A 21631-nucleotide genomic window follows, 5' to 3' on the forward strand; every position below is an offset into this window, starting at 1 on the left:
ACCTGCTAATCCCCTTAGCCATGGCCATCGGTATAAGAGGCACACAGGCCAGACAGAGCTCAAAGAAACCCTAGGTTAGAGAGACAAGCCGCTGCCCTCGAGAGCTGTGTAGGGCTCTCGCCTGTGACTGGTGAATGGTCCCCACCTCATAGCTGGTAAGAAACAGTGGGGTGTTCATTGAGACTGTTACAATGGGGTGGTTGATGGGTGAGGATGAATGTGTATATATATATATATATATATATATATGTATGTATTGTCTAATTTGGAGGGTGGGGTGGTTAAGTTTACTAAGCATAATGGAGGAAGGAGGGTCTATGTTACAAGGGTTGCTAAACAGAAAGTGGGGGTGGTTTTGACTTCTTCAGAGTTGAGGAAAATAAGTGACTGGACTGACAATAAGAAAGACTCTGCTGATGTCAAGAAGGAGCCAAAGTTATGCCGTTTTGTACCTTTACGTCTCGCAAAATATATCTATTGTGAGCGACTCTTATGAGAAAACAGGACAAGCAAATGTTTACCGCTGGTCAACTGACATACGCTAGCTGTCCAGATAAGATGGACCCATACTTACTTATATTTAGTTTTTTTTGTTGTTCTCTAAATCCTATGGCTTTAAACCAGGGGGTGCAAATTACAGTTTCCTGACATGGATCTCTATGGTATATACTCTGAGGCCACCTGCTGGGCAACCCTGGTGACATGCCTAGTGTAGTTCTCTATAATGTATTCATTTCCCACCTCTAACATCCCCAGCACTGTAGTACTGCATTATCTGTACTGTATTGAATCTGATGGCTCGCAGATCCCCAGTACCAGTGCTTAGTTGTCTGTTTTGGATTAAATTTGATGGCTCTCAGATCACCAGTACCTAGTTATCTGCACCCGATTGAATTTGATGACTCGCACAGCCCCAGTACTGAGTTATCTATACTGAAATGAATTATCTGACTCCCAGTACTGAGTCATCTGTACAGTATTGAATTTGATGGCTTGCAAATCCCCAGAGCTGAGTTCTCTAAACTGAAATGAATGTTCTGACTCCCAGTACTGAGTTATCTATACTGAATTGAATTATCTGACTCCCAGTACTGAGTCATCTGTACAGTATTGAATTTGATGGCTTGCAAATCCCCAGAGCTGAGTTCTCTATACTGAAATGAATGTTCTGACTCCCAGTACTGAGTTGTCTATACTGTATTGCATCACTTCTGGCTTTCAGATCCCCAGTACTGATTTCTCTGTGTTCCTCCTTGAGTCTAATGCTCTAAATGAATGGGGGGGGGGGGGGGTAGTGTTAGATGCACCGCATTAACTGGAAGACCGGTGGTTAACTTGGACACAATGGAGCAGCAGTTTGTAATCGGATTGGAGCTGCAGAGACCCTGCACTAAGGGGGTTATGTGGCCCAGGTTAGTGCAGTGATGGGCGTAGCATCCTGATTACTGTGCAAGTCAGCATCCCGTGGATGTCTAAGCTGATTTAAAAGTGCCCTTTTTGATGAATCAGCGCATCTTCCTACCTCTTATTAATACTGAGAGACTGCGGCCGCCACAGCTATAGAGAGACTATAATTCACATACATGAGGTAAGCCTGATAATAAGAAGAATATTGGATTTGTATTTAATTCTCAATTTCTTTAGCTGTGTAAACCATTGTTATTTAGCTTTGAATAAGTTAAAATATTGTAGTCAGTATTTGATACAGTCATTGGTCTTTCTTTCTTTCTTTCTTTCTTTCTTTCTTTCTTTGAAAATTATTGTTTCTAATGATTTAATTTCAAGGGCAGCATACAGATCAAATCAAGTGATGTTGGGTAAAGTTCACAAAACTTTAGCTTGTGAGTTTGAAATAACTATGTAATGTTTGATCTGTATATATAAATATATACTAAACTGTTCTCAATTGCTGTGGGCTTCTTAAACATCAGTGTAATGACTAAAGCATTAAGAATAACTCGGAGGCTGAAGCCTTGTTAATACGCACCGTGGTGTTTGAAGCATGTGGAATAGTTGTTCTTCCTCTGGTGATTCACTTGAATCCGCGTCCTTTTGTCTTGAATTTGATGTCACTCCTAAGAAATGCTTTTGGGAGTCATGTGAATTTGCAGCTGTTGTTATTTATTGTTAGTTATTATTTTATTCTCTTATGAAATGGTTTCCAGAACAGTTTAGTCACACTGCACGGCTTCAAAATATCAATAATGAGCTTTGGGACCCACTCTCATATTGGTCTATGCATTTCAATGGGTTTTAGAACGTATGGCTTTGTGAATATATTGTATATATTATATATTGTTTGCTCAGCATATTCCAGAGTGCCCTTGTTCTAATGGGATTGGAGTTTAGCCCTGCTCAGTGGCAATGTTGAGGTTTAATTAAATCGAGCAAGGCTATTGGAGAGGATTAGAGGAATTCAGGTCAGCAGCTTGGCAGTCACACTGATGAGCATTATTTACTGTATCTTGTAAAGCGTTTTGTGATGGTGGTCCACTATGAAAGGCGCTATATAAAATAAAGATTGATTGACCGTCTGATTGATTATCAATCCCCGTTATTATTATTACTATTATTATTATTTTAATCGTTTTATTTACTCTAAAGTATTTCCATCAGCATCATCCTTCAAGTTTGTGTTGCTATCAGACCCTAAGGGTTGACAAAGGGAACTTTGTTTTCTGGAAGTATTTGAACAATGTCGTTTTTTGAAAAAGTTATTCCAATTGCCAGTGAGAAATACACAGTTTTCATAAATATTATTATTTGATGTTTCAATTTGAACAGTTATTAAAAAAAAAAAATTCTAATTTATTTTCAAAGCATTTAATTCCCTACTGTACATGCACCGAATGTTGAAGGCACAGAACAGTCTGCCCCCAACTTCATTTCAATCCTTTCTCTCTCTTTTTTCTCTCTTTTTCCAGTTCCTTCCATCAGAAGAAGCAAGACACAGTTTTTCAGAAACAACAGCATCTTAAAAACAACCACAGAACACAACTGAATAACAACCTTGAGTGACCCCACAGCGACCTTCATTCCCGACCATGAACCTGGAGCTCCCCAAATCCGAAGTCAAGTCGGCCACAAGAGTGACCGGCGGCCCCGCCACCCCGCGCAAGGGACCCCCCAAATTCAAACAGAGGCAGACCCGCCAGTTCAAAAGCAAGCCACCGAAGAAAGGAATACAGGGGTACGTGTGCCGTCTGTCGTTAATACTGCTGCCATTCAAGACCGGTATACACATTTACAGAACTGTATAATATCGTTAGTAATCTTCAATAGAAGTCAAACAGAAGCGCGTAACATGGATGCCATCATCTTTTAAAACACTGAGACCTTTTCTGGCATTTTACACATTTTTTACAGACAGAAATGCGCTATTGAGATTCACCTGCACTGTAAAGTGTTTGATTTTCATAACCTTCTATCCCAATATTTTCTATTTATCTCAGTGGTAGTATTTCCTATTTAATTAATATGAAATTATTTCAGTAAACATTCCACGGTATGAATGAATGACTATTTCATATGCATTTCGAATAACACGTGACTTCAGATTTAAGTGTAATTGCATTGTAATGTGCTGCCCGTGGTACATTAGATGTATGTAATTCTGCTATTGTTTCTCAATGTGTTTCCCTGAAAGTGAATTATAATGAATAAGGTAGAAGAGTCTCACCGAGACAGAGAGAATTCGGTGTTACTACTAAAATTCTGCCTTTTTGAAATCCCCTAAAGGGGAGTGGGGAGATGATAGAAATAATACATCAACTAACAGAATGATACAGGGTGAGAGGAAAAAAAACTATATATGATGTGACAAAGCAACGAATTACACATGAAATACTAGCTGCTTATCAAGCTGTGTTCACTGTGTGTGATGAGGCTGGTTGAACCGGTCGTAAGTAAATTATGGGACCGAGTCCCTGCTGTATTTGTTTTTTCAGGTTCGGTGACGACATCCCGGGAATGGAAGGGTTAGGCACAGGTGAGTTCAGTATACAGTTAGTGTATTTATAGTGGACAGTTTACCATGCGTTTTGGAAATTCCCATGTTTAGGTATATTACTGAAATGACCTGGTAAATCTCCGTAGTTTTCTTAATAGGAGTGAGTTCGTGCAGCTATAAGGGTGGAGCAGTCTATTTAACATCTCTTGGCTCCTTAAATAACGTGTTTTGTCTCGATCCTGAGATCTTTTATCTTGTGATCTCGATATAACGGTTTGAAATGTCGGGATGCTGAGATAATCTCGATAACACATTTCTGTTTATTTTTTTCCCATTGTCCTTGAGGTGCCAGCACAGGCTCCTGATCATTTAAATACTATTCTTAATTGAAGGTTTCTGAAACCTGGGACTGGGTGCAGAGCTAGTGTGTTCCAAGCCATTGTGGTTACTCGACACACACCACATGTTTTATACATTGTTCTAGAACTGATGTAACCCGTTGCGCACAGGGTCGAATTCTGACCCACTATTTGTTCACTTTGTAGACATCACTGTCATCTGCCCCTGGGAAGCCTTCAATCACCTGGAGCTGCACGAACTGGCCCAGTACGGTATCATCTGAGACCTCCGGCTGTCCCACAATCCACTGGGAACAGCGAACACTCCATCACAGTTTATTTTGGGACCAGATGGGAAACAAAATACAACAGCAACAACAAAAATGGACAAAAAAAAATCCAACAAAAAATTGTATAATGTAATGACTTTTCACCGCTTTCTTTATCCTGCAGCCAAAGATGATAAAATGAACTGCTCACGTTTAGAATCCTCAGAGCTCTTGTGCACACTATTCTGCAAACTGAAAAACATCCTTTCTGCCGCTTTCTTTCTGTTCTTTTTCCTGTCTCTTTTTTCACTCGAAAGAAAACATGAAACTAACGCAAGCAAAGCCGCCTCGAATGAGCATACAATGAAACACACCCGTGAAGCGATTCACGAGCCGTCGTGTTTTCCAGCAACACCAGAAAACACTCCCTGTATGTAGAGATAAGACTGAGGTCTGGGACATTTACTGAGCAGAGACCCCACACTGGTAAAATTGGCAAGAGCAGGAATCGATCCCTACTGTATCTTCCCTAACTATTCCTTTTTTCCTATCCATTTCTCTCCTTTCTCTTTAATTATTGTGTTCTCTTTTTAATTAAGGAAACACTCAGGGATTATTGCTTTTTGTGTTGACTGTTGCTAAGGGCAGTTGTCACAGTAGAAACCCCCCTGCTCTGTTAGTTCCATATAGTCTCTGGCCTGTCTTCTTTATTTGTCTTTGGAATAAAGCAGCTTTCTTACTCTGCCTTACTTGTACTGTAGCACATTTCAAGGGGTGTTATATGCACCCAATACATACAATACAGCAGACTAGGTACAGAATTCAAAGGAAGCTGTATAGTAAACATGTTAATATTTCATTTTCATGGTTACACCTCGTTGCATGATGGTGTTGCAGGTTCACTTATTTAACTTCTTAATGCATGTTTTGGTGTTAATGTATGCTTTTTTCATTGGATCTTTAAATTGCATTGCACATTTTAACCTCATTCTCATTGCATGTTTCGTTGCATGTTTCCATCCCATTGCAATGTTTCCATCTCCTTGCATGTTTCATTTAGATCTTTTTGCATGTTTCCATCCCATTGCATGCTGCATTGCATGATAACATCTCATTGCATGTTCTGTTGCATGTTTCCATCCCATTGCATGCTGCATTGCATGATAATATCTCATTGCATGTTCTGTTGCATGTTTCCATCCCATTGCATGATAACATCTCATTGCATGTTTCGTTGCATGTTTCCATCCCATTGCATGTTTCCATCTCCTTGCATGTTTCATTTAGATCTTTTTGCATGTTTCCATTACATTTCAGCACATATCTCATTTCTTAATGCACGTTTATGCATGTTGCACTCTCTGAAGCATGGCATTATCATGTAGGACACTGAGTGGCATTGCTCTTTCAAATACACCTCTTTGCATGCATTGTGTTTGCTGTAAGACATCCATCATTTACGTGAAATCTCTTTCTAGTTGCACCCCTCTCTCTCCCATTAGCTCTATATTAATATACAGTAAGCTATTCATTAAAACACCCTTTAGCCCTGTACTAAGCTCCTGTGTAACTGTTGGTTCAAACTTTCCTAAACTTTGCAAAATCAAGGCACTCATTTGCACTATTTTCTTTCTGCTCCCCAACCCCCCTTTTTATATATAAAGCAAAAAGAGACAAGGACCATGCATTATATATATATATATATATATATATATATATATATATATATATATATATATATATAATGCATTATATATAATTATTTTTAGACTCTGATTTCTTTCAATTTTGGAAACTTTTATTCTTTCCTTTCATGTATTTTTTTTCTGAACCCCTTTTCTTTTGATCGGATTGAAGCGATACAATCCCATTCCTCCTCTATGATCTATAATAGCAGTTCTGGCAAGCTGCAGCAGTGATTTCTGTTCCAGATGTGTTCTTGTATTTAATCATTATGAATGGAGGCACGTCGGGGGGGTTAGTAACAGCGATCTTTCAGCAGTTTATGAAATGGAAAATGTCATCTTTTCATGTCATCAGAAATAACTGAATGTCCCCTCTACAGAATAACATTTAAAAAAATGAATAAAAAGCTTGATAAAAATGGACAAAATTGTGCTTTGTTGTCTTTTTTTGCATAGATAAAACTGAGGCATTAATAACTTAGGAAATACTAACTGCTAATACTAACTACTAGTGCATTTGGTACATGTGCGCCTTATTATTCCTGACTCTGAGCTCCATATACCACAGCAAAAAGAGACAAGGACCAGGGGTCACAAATGGAGATTAGATAAAGGGGCATTCAGAACAGAAAATAGGAGGCACTTTTTTTACACAGAGAATTGTAGGCGTCTGGATGTTGTTGAAGCTGACAACCTGGGATCCTTCAAGAAGCTGCTTGATTAGATTCTGGGATTAATAAGCTACTAACAACCAACCGAGCAAGATGAGCCGAATGGCCTCCTCTCGTTTGTAAACTTTATTATGTTCTTATGTGTTTTTAAATGTTCTCCAGCATAAACAATTATAATCACTTACCTCAGAAAATGTTAGCAATCTATATAGACAGCATCAATCAAATAATATAGAATAAAACACTTTGTATCGGGAAGTTTGTAATGGTTAACCAACACTAGACAGTTATAACGCTGTTCACAAAAACCGTTGTCAATAAGGCGGAACCAATGTAGTGACGGGAACCGACCACTTGCTGCCCGCGTTGCAGCTGGTGACGGAGGGGGGTCGGGGCGGAGCGGTTAGAGTGTGACACCCGCCTCCCGAGCTACAGAATGGAGTTTCAGTGACTCCGATAATCACAAAAATAAAGACGATAAAACCTAGAATAATTCAAACGAGAAACATGGCGACAGGCAGGCCGGCTCTGAGCAGTATGGCAGAGAGTATTGTAAGTACCAGGGTACGGGGATGACAGGCTTGGGCGGCTGGTTTAGTGTGTCGGAGAGGCTGTCCGGAGTGATGAGGCAGCAGAATTAGAAAGAACTCCGGGCCTCTGGCAGCCAAGAGACTGGATGAAACCGACAAAACATCCCCGAAACTCAACCCTGAACTGGGGCTGTGAGGTCCGGGGAGTATCGCTGATGTGTTTGTATTTGTTTAGACTTTGCACTTGTCAAAACCATTTTAACCTATGTTTGTAACGCGTAATAATAATAAGACATGGTTTTGTGTGTGTGTGTGTGTGTGTGTGTGTGTGTGTGTGTGTTTTAATGTAACATCTCTCTCCTACATATGAAAATGTTTATTTTATTTTTATTTTTTTTTAACCCCAGCCGTGTTACCTTTTCATAGAGTTTTGCATACGTCTCATTTTACTCGGCTTTAACTTCCCGGTAAAGTGAAATGTGTAAACGTCTTTTGCCGTAACTGTAAAAACAGAGAATCAACACAACATTACATTTCTGCGATTAAATTAGCAATAACATACAGTTTATTTCTTTCATTGTGCTGACTGATAATTTTAACACGTTTAACAACAGTATTACCGTATTTTATTATCCAAGAAAACTGCAGTGGGATTACTTTTGACAACTTTATTTATGGCATGGTCCTAGTTCATACAGGGTGATCCCTACAAACATATCTTCTAAAATAAAACCCTGACCGAATATATTGCAGGGCTCGACTAGATTATAGAGTAGGCGATTCGGTGACAGAGAGCCGAAGCAACAGACAAAAGCATTTCATTGTAGTGTAGTCACGGGCTGTGACATGACATACAGCTGCTGATGTTGATGGATGAAAACAAAAAATCTGTTCTGTCACAATGGAGTTACGAGAAGGGAGTGTTTATGCGGTACTCTGTATTTGCATGTCCAATTGCTTCACCCGCCTGCCATTAAGACCTGTGTTCAGTCTCAGGGTATACCTGATGAGAGTTTCTTGAAAAGCGAATGTTTGTTTTATCATTTTCTTTTTTTAATATATGAACTGCCTACAAGTGGCTGAGAATCATTAAATCACTATTATTTTTACCCTAAAGGGATGTACTATACAGCGCTAGAAATTATTTGACTGGAAGTAATGGAAAGCATTGACCCTGGAAGCTGTAACACAAGTTCTAGTGTAGCCCAGTGGTTTATAGCAGAGAGACTAGGATGTGACCTAGTTGTTTTAAAGGGAATATGTGGTCCAGTCTAGTGGAGAGACCTGATCACTGTAATATCTCATATACCTCCAGCCCACCTGTAGGATTTACTCATTGGCAGTAGAGCATGGTCTGTTGTGATTAAAATCTGCGGTGCAGTATGATCCAATCTGGTTGCTGGCAGCTAGACTAAAAGTGGCACAGTGGCAAAAACTAAAAGCTGACAGTCAGCTGAAGACTGGGACATTTGCCTAGAACCTAGAGCACCCAAAAAAGAGTGAAAAAAGGAGATCTGATACCAGTACTACCCTTTTGTTGTATCTAGGTGGTCATTGTCTGCCAAGTAACAAGTTTTATTAAATGCATCTCTATTACAAATCAGGTGATTACATGTTCTGTAATGCAGAGTAAACAGTTGGCGTTGCAAGGGCAGTTCATATCGTCTCAATCTTTTTTTCATCATTCTCATTTTCTTTTCTCAGACTATACGAGTCCAGTCCCCTGACGGGATGATAAAAGTTTCAGCAACCAAGCGAGACACAGCAGCTGCGTTTTTAAAAAAGGTAAAAAAAAAAAAAAAAAAAAAAAGCGAGGGCAGAAATGAAAACTGAAGCTATGTTTGTATGTGCCTAAAAGACAGATGACAGGCTAGCTCAGCATACTGCTAAAAAGTGCTGTATTGCAGGTATTTATCTTGGCAAAATGTTGCATAGATATTCTCCAGTACATCTGCTAAGCATCCATACCAGCAGACCCTGTTAAGAAACTCTCCAGCGCAATGGTATACAAATATTTCAACACTGTGCTTTCTGTAAACAATTCATTCAGGTCTTGCAAACTGCTCAGCAGGGAAAGACTGCACTGCCAAGGCTGGGCCGTGCAGCTTAGTCTGCAGGCAAGGAGATCAATGCTGCTGATCAGATGGTTTGGTTGGGGGGAGGAGGAGGAGTGGGTTGCGTGGGTGTAGGTGAGCCACTAATCTTGCAATAAAAAATAATTAGTCACTCAGCATCCAAGCAGGATCAATGTCCCTGCGTTTTTTCATTGCAAAAAAAAAAAAAAAGTTATTGTCTTGTCTTTTGATTGAAATTCCAACATTAGGACTCTGGCCACTTTCTAAAAATAACAGCAAGGGTGTTCTCTCCTAGTCTTGATTAACTTCCGACACAAGTCAATAGAGGAGATGCATGTCTTGAGTCTTAGTAATTGGTCTCTGTTCCATCTGTTTCACATTAAGTGTTGCTAGTTGTAAAGACATTGTTGCCAATACACTTTAGATATAACTACATACTGATGGATTGATATTTTATTAGTTGTATGCAGTTGGAATCCAATGCAATTGGATATGTAATCCCTAATAGAACAGCTGTCTAAAGAAGTTAGGGTACAACAGTTACAAAGGAAAATGGAGTGAGCCGAACCCAAAAGGAACATTAACAATATGACTGTGGAATTTAGGTGCATTGCAGCTATTCTGTAATGGCGTGCTGCCACACACCTCCCTGCCAGAACTGTTGTTCCTGAGAATAAACCAGTGCTGTGCTTTTACATATTTTATAATGTTAAAAACACTCATTTATTGTAAATCATTTACTAACTTTTACATGCTAATGGCTGTATAGTAAATAATGTGTTCGAGTTTGTCGTTGTAACCTGATCTTGGTGCTCTTCTCCTCTCCAGGTCGCTAAGGAGTTTGGGTTTAGCACCAACGGCTTCTCCATTTACCAAAACAGAAACAAGACTGGAGAGGTTACACCGCAGAGCAAATCGCTTAGTCTTCTCAAGATCAAGTGAGCAGATCCACCCACCTATACTCAGTTTGGTGGTTTCTATATATATATATATATATATACCGAGCATTAAAAGAAACTTATCACTATTATAACACATTTATTTTCGAAAAAAAACAAGGTATATAAATGATGGACATTGACAATGTTTTTGGTTTCTTTTTAATCACTCGATCATTAATCCTTGACCATGACACGCTTGAGAGACTATGACTGAAGCATATGCATTTAATCACCTAATTAGTGAGACAGTTGATTGGACACAGGATATGGATTGATTTCAGCTGTTGAATTGCAAGCTTAAATAAAAGCAAAAAAGAAAATCACAGAAAAAAACAATATGTGTCAAGAGAGCAGTGGCTTCGTGCAATCGCAATGTTGGAGGCTGGACTAGGGCAGCGTACTGTGGCTCGCCATTTTGGGTGCTGACAGCCAGCAATTTCAAACCAGGCGAGACCGGTAGAACTAGACACACTCTGTCAATGACAGGCCACAAACTGGGAGACTAAGAGTCACAACACCTGCCCAAGACCGACAGATCATTTTGCAGAATCTTCGTGATGTCAGTTGTTAATCAGCACAATAAAAAGTCACTGCACCTGCTCTGAAACAGAGTTTGTCATTTTTAGATCACATCTGATGAATTTTATCCAAATATAAGTGCTAAGTTTCTTTTGATGCTTAAATATAAGTGAATTTTTTTTTGATGCTCAGTATAAAACAATGTTGTTAGTTCCTTTCTTTAAACCCCAAAATTGCAATGTATTCCTGTCCTTGTGGCCTTGAAGTTGTAACCTCTTATCTCATGCAGACATGGAGACATGCTGTATCTGTTCCCCTCGGCCGCCCCTGGACCGTCTGGTGAGATCATGGATGTAGCAGCGCCTCCTTCAACATCATCGACATCGTCATCATCGCTCTCACGACCCCAGTCTTCGTTATCACGATCTCAGACCACAATGCAAATCGCAGAAGATGAGATTGACCAGTATCTGGCCAAACAAGATGGGAAGATTTACAGAAACCAAGATCCACAACTGTAAGCACTTATCTGTCTTATGAGGACAGTCTCTCTCTCCTCTCATCGAATCAGTACATGTAATTTTAATCTATCTTGAATCAAATTCACCAGTTATTGCATATAAACTTTAAAAAACACTAAGATTAATCTATTTAATATTTAAAAATATCCTGAAATTTTAAATGCAATATTATTTCCCCTCTTATCTAGGTGCCGACACGGTTCAATGGGGAAATGTGTGCACTGTGTACCCTTAGAGGTAAGAATATATGTGGGGGAAAAAGATAATGTGAGCCTTTTGGTGTAGGAGAAAATCAACAACAGTATTTATTTTTTATCAATTTCAGTGAAATTAGTTATCCACTGTGTATAGTGAAACAATCTGTCGCAAATAAGGCTGGTGATAAAACATAGAATGGTTCAAGTCTTATTTTGTGTGAGTTTACAGAAAGTGTGTGTGTTTTTTTTTTTTGACAGCCTTTCGACGAGGATTATCTGAACCACCTGGACCCACCGGTCAAACACATGTCATTCCATGCGTACATCCGCAAACTGACAGGAGGCGCGGACAAGTGAGTCTTTCTCTCTAGAGGCACTTGTGTAGTTGCATGGTGTCCCTAAATGGAAGGTACCAGGAAAGTCTGGGTAGAATGTTGCTTTCATCACATGGTTGAGTTCCTAAACACATGCACACGTCACAGTTCTATAAAATAGAGGTAGGGTTCTATAACTTCTTTCCTTCTATTTTTGTCCTTCAAAGGGGGAAGTTTGCGGCCCTGGAGAACATTAGCTGTAAGATTAAATCGGGCTGCGAGGGACACCCACCTTGGCCAGAGGGAATCTGCACCAAGTGTCAGCCCAGCGCAATCACCCTCAACAGACAGGTAGGGGATAGCTGTCACAAAAACTCAGTAAATTGGACACTCTGCATTGTTAATTCTGTCAAACCACTGTTACTTCTGCCCACTGTTGGACACATGCTTATTAGTATGTCCTTTGAAACAAATTATGTTCTGTGTAATGGGCATGATTAGATTTTAAAGCCCACAAGATGTATTTTCAAAATCGACCATTCTCTATTTTACTGAGGCATCTCGCAATATATGGAACTTTAGCCAGGTTGTGTCTAATGAGACAAATATCACAGTGTGGACACCCTAAATTCTCACGAGACAGATTTGTAAAGCAATGTTTAATCCTGTTGTTCATCTGCCCCTCGTTCAGAAATACAGACATGTGGATAATATCATGTTTGAGAATCACACCATTGCTGACCGCTTCCTTGACTTCTGGAGAAAGACTGGGAACCAGCGGATGGGCTACCTGTACGGGCGCTACACAGAGCACAAGGACATCCCTCTGGGCATCAGAGCTGAAGTGGCAGCCATCTATGAGCCTCCCCAGGTATGCACCTGAGCCTACAGTGGGAGGGGAATGGTTTGACTTCAGACAAATTTACAGGGAGCACCGAGTGTAATATCTCTGCCACAAGGTGGCAGTGTGTCGTCAACTATTTTTAATACACTGATTACAGCCTCAGCCGTTGCCTAGTCATCCAGTATAGCTCTGCTCCGTATTTATTGCCATAGAAATTGTGCAGTTTACCTAACTCTCCATGCAGGAGTGATTCAATTCAAACTGTTGTACTTACATATTGAAGATGAAGGCACAAACTCATGTGGTATTGGGGAAACTCGCCCCCTAAATGATTCCCTGTCTATTGTTTTACAGATCGCGACCCAGAACAGCTTGGAGCTCGTGGACGATCCCAAAGCTGGAGCTGTGGAGGAAATTGCAGCTAAACTGGGCCTCCGGAAGGTAACACCTCCTGTCCATGCACAGCTGCAGTTAAAATAATGAATACAATACATCTTGGTAACTGTATGACATGACCTTTAAATTACAGCTCCTGGTATTTCCAGGCATGCATCACCACCAAAAATGTGGAATGCCATTTGGAACTAATCACAACTGACACTTCTAAGAATGCCATTATGTCAGACTGTCAGTGTGTTGTGCAGCTGGTTTAAAAAGGTCAGACAGCTTCCATATGGCATGTTGATTGCTTCAAGGTGGGGGTTAATATGAGTTGACCCATCAAAGAATGAAAGGGTTACTCAGTGGTGAACTTTTAGATTGGGTCAAGAAACCACTGCAGTGAACAAAATCATTTAGGCTGAAACTCTACCATTTATTAAGGAAAATAAGACATCAAATTTAATAATATGGATAAAAGGCAAGGGGACTTTTTGTTTTTAGGTTTCTATATTTAAAAAGGTGACAATACTATAATGTTACATGTATCCTAAGAGGGAAGAGTTTTCCTGGAAAGGCTGCCGGTGAATCATTGCCTTTCTTTATCACAGGTTACTGTTTTCTGTTCTATATCTTAGGTGGGTTGGATATTTACAGATCTGCTCTCTGAAGACACCAGGATAGGTACTGTCCGGTACAGCAGAAACAAGGTGAGACTCAACAAGTCCTTCAGGAACTGTGTACGGTTTGCTGATTTTCAGACTCCGCTTCAGCTGTTGATCATGCAATATGGACAATTTAGAAGCACTTCTGTTTTTTAGTGTTTATATAATCTTAACTACATTGAAACAGCACTAACCTAATGGAGCAAAACGTCCACCTAACTGTGGTGTTCAAAGCACTCCTCTGGCATCACGTTTCTGAAGTGAAAGCTTATTAAAGAAATTCCTTATACAGGTCCATATATATACGTAAAGAAACTTTTGCTTGTAGTCAAGTAGTTTTGCTATGCACAACACCAATGAAGGAAGAAAGCCAAAACATGACACCACTAGACAAAAGTTGTATGACTCAGTCGTAGTTTAACGTGATAGGTTATTTCCGCATAATAGTTTTTGACATGATAAAAATAAAACTAATTCAATAAAACCTCTTTACCCCAGAGCTGCAGTCTGCGGTAGGGTACCATAATGTGTACTGTGAAGGTGGTGATTTTATACGTTTCAGCTGTACTATTTTATATATTGCTTCCCCTGGTTGGGGAATGGAATAGGGCTTCTGAAGCGAAGTGGTGTTCATGTCTGTCTCCCACCCCCCCAGGACTCCTATTTCTTGAGTGCAGAGGAATGTATCACAGCTGGCGATTTCCAGAACAAACACCCCAACACCTGCCGCCTCTCTCCCGACGGAGACTTTGGATCGAAGTTCGTCACTGTGGTAGCAACAGGTACAACCAGAAAGAGAGATGAGTTAATTATTAGAGAGTCGTTTTGTTCTTTCCTGTCTGTCTTCCTTGTGACTTTCTATTCCCTTTTTGTTTCTCTGAGCAGTTTTGTAGAGTGGTAGATTTATTATTTTATTTTACCTAGATCATGCCCATTTTATATTTAGTGCCAGAAGCTATTTAGACACCCGAATGATAAAATGTGTTTGTAATGCCCCTGTTTTTGCCTGCAGGGGGCCCTGATAACCAGGTGCACTTCGAGGGGTACCAGGTGTCGAATCAGTGCATGGCGCTGGTGCGGGACGAGTGTCTACTGCCCTGCCGTGACGTGCCCGAGCTCGGCTACGCCAAGGAGTCCAGCACTGAGCAGTATGTACCAGACGTCTTCTACAAGGTATGAGCTGGGGGGAGCCTGCTGTACGCTAGGAATACACAAATGCTGTTTACAACACCCAAATTTTGGCACAGGAGGCGTGCCTGTGAAAATGGTGCATTCTGCTGTTTTTTAATGTAGATGACACTCTAATTCAGATGGTGCCTGAGTGATGTGGTTCATGTAATAACACTTGCAGACATCTGCTACAAGTCCAGGACCAGCCAGGGTGGCATTGTTTTTAAAATAAAAAAAAACAAAACACCACCACAAAATGCACGTTGGCGCATTCAAAATGTTCTATTTCTCAACACAATGACATTCGTGTTTTCTTTGTAGTAAACAACATAAATGATAACTTTGTTATGAGTTTTTTGCTGGCAATAAAGTGCTTTTGGCTTGGTGCATTGGCAGGAACAGGTAACAGTGGATTATATTGGTGCGCATTGGGTTAGAAGGAACTCAATCGGACAGAACCTGTGTAACAGAAATAACGTACACATGGAATGCATCTGTTTTTGCAAACAAAAATGTAGCCACAAAAATAGTGCTGAAATTATTCAAGTATTTTGTTTGATGTAGGATCACAGGATAAGTATTGGAGTGAAAGCTAGTGAGCCACCGTTGCTTTTACACAAACACGACTTCAGAGCAGCAGCAGATACAAATTAAGACACTGATTATGTGTTCGGCAGATCAAACACAAGGCAAATGAAAGGGTATTATCTTAAACATTGTTTGGGTTTCTGAGTAGATGTCACTGCGACTGTGCAGTATTGGTGGGCCAGCACTGATGTCCCTATTTTAACCATTGCTTTTGATAACACAATTAACATTATCTTCTTTCAACAGGACAAAGACAAATTCGGTAATGACATCACCTATTTAGCACGGCCACTGCCTGTGGAATACCTGATCATAGACGTGAGTATCCACATGGGTGTTGATTTTGACATGGAGTTATAAAGCACTCCTCATGTATCGTATAAGAGTGAGGAATCTCCCACCTCAGGGGTATGGTATAAGAGGTATCAAAACTTGTCGGCTCCATGTATATGTGAAAGCAGTTTGGCTCGCTTGGGTCATCTGAGGTTCTCCAGGCGCAATTCAAGTGTGGCTTTGAAAAATGATGCCTTCGGGTGTAGAATTTTGACAATCAAAACCCAATACGGTGCCAAGCTGAGGCATAAGAGGGTACCACTATTCTGATTTATTTCAGCAACTTGGGAAGCTGCGTTTTTATTTTGTCTGAGATCTGGTTGTGATTTTTCCACTTTGAGCTGTTCCAGCAGCTACATTACACCACACCACTCTCTCTCCCTTGTGCCTGTATGAAAGAGGGGGCAGTTACTCTCCCTCCTCTCATTGGGTACTGCCTGAGGGGTGCTGGTGCCTCTGGGCTGCAAGCTGACATGCACGCACATACATCCAGCCACCACCCAAGACTCCCTGTAGGGATTGGCAGCCTGGGATTAACTGCCTGCCAACTCAGCATCAAACCCCAAAACCAGTCCGAGGTATTGTGCTTCAGGGCGCAGTTTCAAATCAGCAAAAATGGGAACAAGACCTACCAACCAAAGTAAGGGGTACTTAAGAAGCCTCTCATTCCAGATTGAGACCATTTAATTTGATATACAATCCTCCTTATACACAGGCTGTGATTCCAGATATGTTTGCTTATACTTTTTTTGTCTTTTGAACTCTGCTACTTGTAACTTCCCTCCTGGTGCAGAATTCAAGAATATGTGCAATATTTATAGCTGCCTTTCTCTAAAATAGGGATGTGCTGTAAAACAGAATTGATTCAAGTCAGCTGTTGTGTTCCTCAACTGAGATACACTGTACAGAACCTGTACAGTGTGTAATAAACTCTAGACCTTACATGTGTTGTGACCAAAAGAAAAAGGAATCCTACATAGCCTATTCAGTGCTTATTATCATCTCACTCTCCCACAGATAACCACCACTTTCCCGAAGGACCCAGCTTACACATTCACATCCACGCAGCGCTTCTCCATTGAGAATCGAGACTTCCTGGGAGAGACGCAGGTAGGGAATCTCGCAAACTAAATCAGCCAAAATAAACTGGGTGATTGTTAGTGATGGGTTTGCTACTGTGCCTGTATATATACATGTATGTTCTGTTTTGTCACACATTATATGACGTCAGTGCAGTGGAAATTATTATGCACGCTAGTATTTTCACTGTAGAGCTATTTTTTTAATATTTCCACATTCAATAGCTCCACCCATCTACATATGGTGTTTTTACTGTAATCGAAAGGACAACACAAAAAACCCTGTGAATAATAAAGGAATAAAAATAGGAAAACAACTAAATTAAATCCAGATGGATATGATGCACAGAATATGTGAGTCATGAGGACATAAGTCCCATGGCGTTGTTCCCTTGTGAGTCATGCAGCTTTTTCTTGCTCTAAAAGGCTAGACTCAGATTTGTATATATTTTGTTGGATACATTTTTTAACCAGATTTTTTTCTGCTCGTGTTTTTTTTTTTTTTTTTTTTCCCCCAGGATTTCCACAGCCTCGCCACGTATCTTTCCCAGAACACATCTACTGTGTTCCTCAACATCGTGTCTGATTTCCACCTCCTTCTCTTCCTGGTAACCAACGAGGTCATGCCTCTCGGAGTGAGTATAGACAACCTGGAGCTTAGTGATGCAGTGTGCTCATAGGCTGACTACAATACTAGCTTTGACACTATACAAACTAACTAGTAGTGGCTACCTTCTTCAATTCCTTTGTAAAAGTGTTGGCGTTGTGCAAATAAATTCTAGTAATTGACTCCTTTTTGAACGTTTTCCTCAACAAGCAGTACAATTTGATTTCCTAAATTCTTCCCCTCGGCTCCCTCTCTGGAGCATAACCCAATTCATCATCAAAGACTTTGATTGAGGGATCATGCCAGGAAAGCCAGCCCTTAGCCCTTACATAAACAGGAAAGAGTTTGCATGCGCAAAGCGTGTAAACGTAGTCAGGATTGGGTTTGTGAGATCTGTTCAGCTGTCAGGCTCTGGAACTGATTAAACGTCAGTGCTAACTGGCCAACTCTCAGCGTGTGCGACTGGTTTAAATATCTTGGCGAGCAAAGCACAGCATGGAGCATGTGCAGACATGCCAGGCTGCCAGTGCCCGTCTGGAGAACAGGGCTGTTTGAAAAGTCTCTCTTACTTTGAGTAGATTTTAGGTGGGTGTTGCATAATGAGCACTAAAAGGGTCCAACACTGTCACTAACTTGCACTAAAACGCCTAATTCTCCACTCTCCAGCGCTGTTACCCTGTACCTTAAAAATGAGCATAAATATACTTTGATTGTCAACTTCACTGCATCTTTTAAACTTCCTTAATTACCCGTCCAAGCGACTGTCTGTCTAACGCACACTTTGGCTGTTTGGGCTCAGGATAGTATCGGCCTCCTGCTGGATGCAGTGAAGACATCCAATGAGGAACTAGCACAGACCTGGAGGAAATCAGAACAGTGGGCAACAATCGAGCAGCTATGCAGTGAGTACTAGGGAACTTATGTTTACCACTTCTCTTCTGTATGGAGGGAGAGAAGAATTTAGGGATATGGTTTTATAATCAAAGCGGGAGGAATTGCAGCTGGAAAACAAGGACGCCTTTTTTACTGGCGCAGGTTTTATGCAATGTTCTGGCCAATGCAATTCCCAATGATGAGGTCATGGTGACTGTTCTCTTAATAGATTTCAACACTGCAGTGTGATGTGTTCTCAAGCTGTGGTTCCGTTTGAGTAAAACATCACGCTAACTGATAAAATTGTGAATTCTGTGGGCCGAGAGCTAAAGTGAAGGTTAGGACGTGTATTTGATAGTTCTCTACCACAACACAATTGAGCTATTGGAGGCTATATCTATTAAACCACTCATCTGATTTTGATATATTCCACATATTCTGCATGTAGGTCATGGTGAAATACTGTTTCATGACTTGTTCTGGATATTCAGACAGTGATTTGCGAAAGCGATTAACTGCTGTGTTTCTGACCACCGTCTTATCTGTCTCTTGTATTGCAGGCACAGTTGGCGGGCAGTCGTCAGGGTTACCCGATTACGGTGCCATGGGAGGGCCCCCTAACCCCGCCTCCTCCTCTTCAATGTGGTCCTGCCGCCACTGCACCTTCATGAACCAGCCCGGCACGGAGCAATGTGAGATGTGCAGTCTGCCCCACAGCTAGACCTGCCACCCCCACAGGGAAGAAAGGGGAAGAGGGGTGAAGAGACCACGACCAACATCATTGGACTGGGCACTGAGACCAGTTACAGGAACTAGTGTCTCCTCTCTGTCTTTTTCTTTGACGCCCCCTGCCCAATCTCAAAGGCTGCCTTGGAAATAAAAAAAAAAAAACACACACACACACACACCTGGTACCCATTCTCTTTTTCTAAATGATGTCACTGTGCAGTTTTACCACTGAGCAGCAAGAGGCTCCACAGAACTACAAATAAAAAATATCCAAATATCAGTTTGTGAGGATCCCCTTAATTAAGGCAGGCAGATTGGAAAGCGCTTGGCAAAGAATTGCTTCTGAAATTCAGTGAAGCACTTTCTCCTGTGGTAGAGCTCGTCTCTGGAGCCCAGACTGATCGCTCCTGTGCTGCAGGATGGCAGCTGTAAAACCAGAGATCAAACAAACTCTTTCTGCTGGTGCAAGCTTCCCTCACCTGTCTCCGCCGCCACAGTCAAAAGTAACCCTGACATTCTTGGTGTAAATACACTTAAAAGGAATGATGCTCTTATTTAAATGCAACCAGATTGCTTTTTTTGTAGTAGTTCTATTTATGGAATTTTGTACTATTTCCTTTGAACGCACAGTCCAGAGAGAGGTGGTGCTTTGTGGAGAAACTTATCAGCAACAAAAAATAAATAACAAGGGCTGGGCTGGACTGTCCAACAACCAGTAAAATCATTTGCCTGTGAATGCTGTTCCTCCCTGACCCTCTGCCAGTTTTATTGGAATGGGATTGTTTATTATTGACACTGCTTTGTAATCCCCAGTGTCCCGGATTCTTTTAAAATCTATTACACCCAGCATGGATTACTGATTTGGCACTATCCTAGATTCGATTGTCAGGATCCCCCTCTGTTTCTCTTTCTGGTTTAGTGCTAAGCTAGTAAAACTGGAATCATTGACTGGTTTTTACTGACTCTGGATCTCCAGTTATGCAGTGTAAATTCTGTTCAGCCCACACTGAAATATAGCACTAATCGACACCGCTCAAGTAAACTCCTCCTTATGGTCGTTGTTTTCGGAGGTTTTATCAGCAAAAGTATGTCGTCTTTCGAGCTGCGCAATGTCTCCGCTGTACTGGCTGTTTACACTGATCTAATTGTGGTTCTGATGACCTAGCGCTTGGCTTGAATCGTCCAAAAAATACATTATTAAAGTGAAAACCCATCTATGAAGGGATTCTCGACGCAGTCTATGCTACCACTGGCAGCCTTAAAAAATAACTAAAACCTAATAACTAAAGAAAAACTGTTGGCTATGAGTTTAGACTGCTTTTACAAGATCAGCAGATTCTTCATGCTGCTTCAAAAGAGTCAGCTCCTGGTTTTACCCAAGCATCTTCATTCAGCCAGTGTTTGAGACCAAGCACTAAATATATGTTTGAACTAATTAAACGGTTTAATGCCAGGCAGATCTCCCCCTAAAACTCTTCAGAAGGGCCAGGATAAGAAAATTGATACCATGGGTTTACTTGTGGGGGAACAAATGTATTTATTTTTTGCAGTGCATGTGAAGTGTGTTTGCACCATTCCTAAAATTAAAAAAAAAAAAAAAAAAGCTTGGACTGCTGTGTCTTCACTTCTCCAACTGAAAATGGGAGTGCCTAACGCCTGATTTTGTCCGTGCCGAAATAAATACACCCTTTGGAGGCGTTAAAAACATGCTTTGAATAGCAGCTACCTGAGCCAGTAGTTGTGTGTGAGGCTCTTCACACTAAGCAGGTCCTGATGATCGCAGTCCATACTTGAAATGCATCTCTTGTATCTGTGAGTTTCTTTCTTACTCTGGCTTGCGGATGTATGTTGTTGGGTTATTCTAATTACAGCCCTGCCATTCAAATCTAATAAAAATCAAAGAAACGATCATTTGTATGTGTTGTTAACCCTCCTTTATTTGGTGTTACAAACAAAAATATTAATGTTGAGGGAATCTGACAAATCCTCCGAACTACATCATGTTGGCAGCAGATGTTATTTGTAATTATTTTGTCTCGATTTAGCACGGTCAATTTACAGAACAAATAATACTGGGACAGATCAAATTTCCTTTTTTTGTCTGACAGATTTTTGTTAGGAGACGCCAGTGCTTCAGGCATTAAATTAGGTCTTTATGAAAATGGTCACGCACATATGTGGCTTAGCTCATGCTTCTTACCACTTTTGTATTTTATATCTGATGGTAAAATAATTTTTAAAAAGCACAAGTAGACAAAAGTTTGGTCAGTCACGCTTTTCTAAAGTGCCCCTAAAAAAAAAAGAAGCTTGATTGCATATCTAGAATTAAAAAAAAAATAAAAATAAAACTGCAGTG

The 21631-nt window shown here is 40.6% G+C and overlaps 2 protein-coding genes across 5 annotated transcripts; both read left to right on the forward strand.

Annotated features, from left to right (window-relative positions):
• Positions 1-70: 70 nt before the first annotated feature.
• Positions 71-6669, forward strand: LOC117423720 (retinal rod rhodopsin-sensitive cGMP 3',5'-cyclic phosphodiesterase subunit gamma). 2 transcript variants are annotated; one of them, XM_034039838.2, is made up of 4 exons: positions 71-155; positions 2925-3190; positions 3948-3988; positions 4495-6669. In XM_034039838.2, the coding sequence occupies exons 2-4, from the start codon at positions 3045-3047 to the stop codon at positions 4569-4571; spliced, it is 264 nt and encodes an 87-aa protein (XP_033895729.1). In that variant the 5' UTR covers positions 71-155; positions 2925-3044; the 3' UTR covers positions 4572-6669. The 2 variants fall into 2 exon arrangements, with proteins under 2 accessions (XP_033895729.1, XP_033895728.1); XM_034039837.2 differs by lacking the exon at positions 71-155 and adding an exon at positions 1433-1588.
• A 562-nt stretch (positions 6670-7231) lies between these two features.
• On the forward strand, positions 7232-21183 carry LOC117423761 (nuclear protein localization protein 4 homolog). Of its 3 annotated transcripts, none has more exons than XM_034039896.3 (17): positions 7232-7464; positions 9147-9227; positions 10346-10455; positions 11267-11494; positions 11687-11735; positions 11954-12048; positions 12237-12360; positions 12701-12880; positions 13208-13294; positions 13870-13941; positions 14552-14678; positions 14909-15069; positions 15901-15972; positions 17005-17097; positions 17585-17701; positions 18473-18575; positions 19107-21183. In XM_034039896.3, the coding sequence occupies exons 1-17, from the start codon at positions 7420-7422 to the stop codon at positions 19265-19267; spliced, it is 1905 nt and encodes a 634-aa protein (XP_033895787.1). In that variant the 5' UTR covers positions 7232-7419; the 3' UTR covers positions 19268-21183. The 3 variants fall into 3 exon arrangements, with proteins under 3 accessions (XP_033895787.1, XP_058845775.1, XP_033895788.1); XM_058989792.1 differs by lacking the exon at positions 7232-7464 and adding an exon at positions 7517-7639; XM_034039897.3 differs by lacking the exon at positions 7232-7464 and adding an exon at positions 9493-9631.
• Positions 21184-21631: the final 448 nt, after the last annotated feature.

Source organism: Acipenser ruthenus, chromosome 17, assembly GCF_902713425.1.
Source record: "Acipenser ruthenus chromosome 17, fAciRut3.2 maternal haplotype, whole genome shotgun sequence".
Lineage (NCBI taxonomy): Eukaryota > Metazoa > Chordata > Actinopteri > Acipenseriformes > Acipenseridae > Acipenser > Acipenser ruthenus.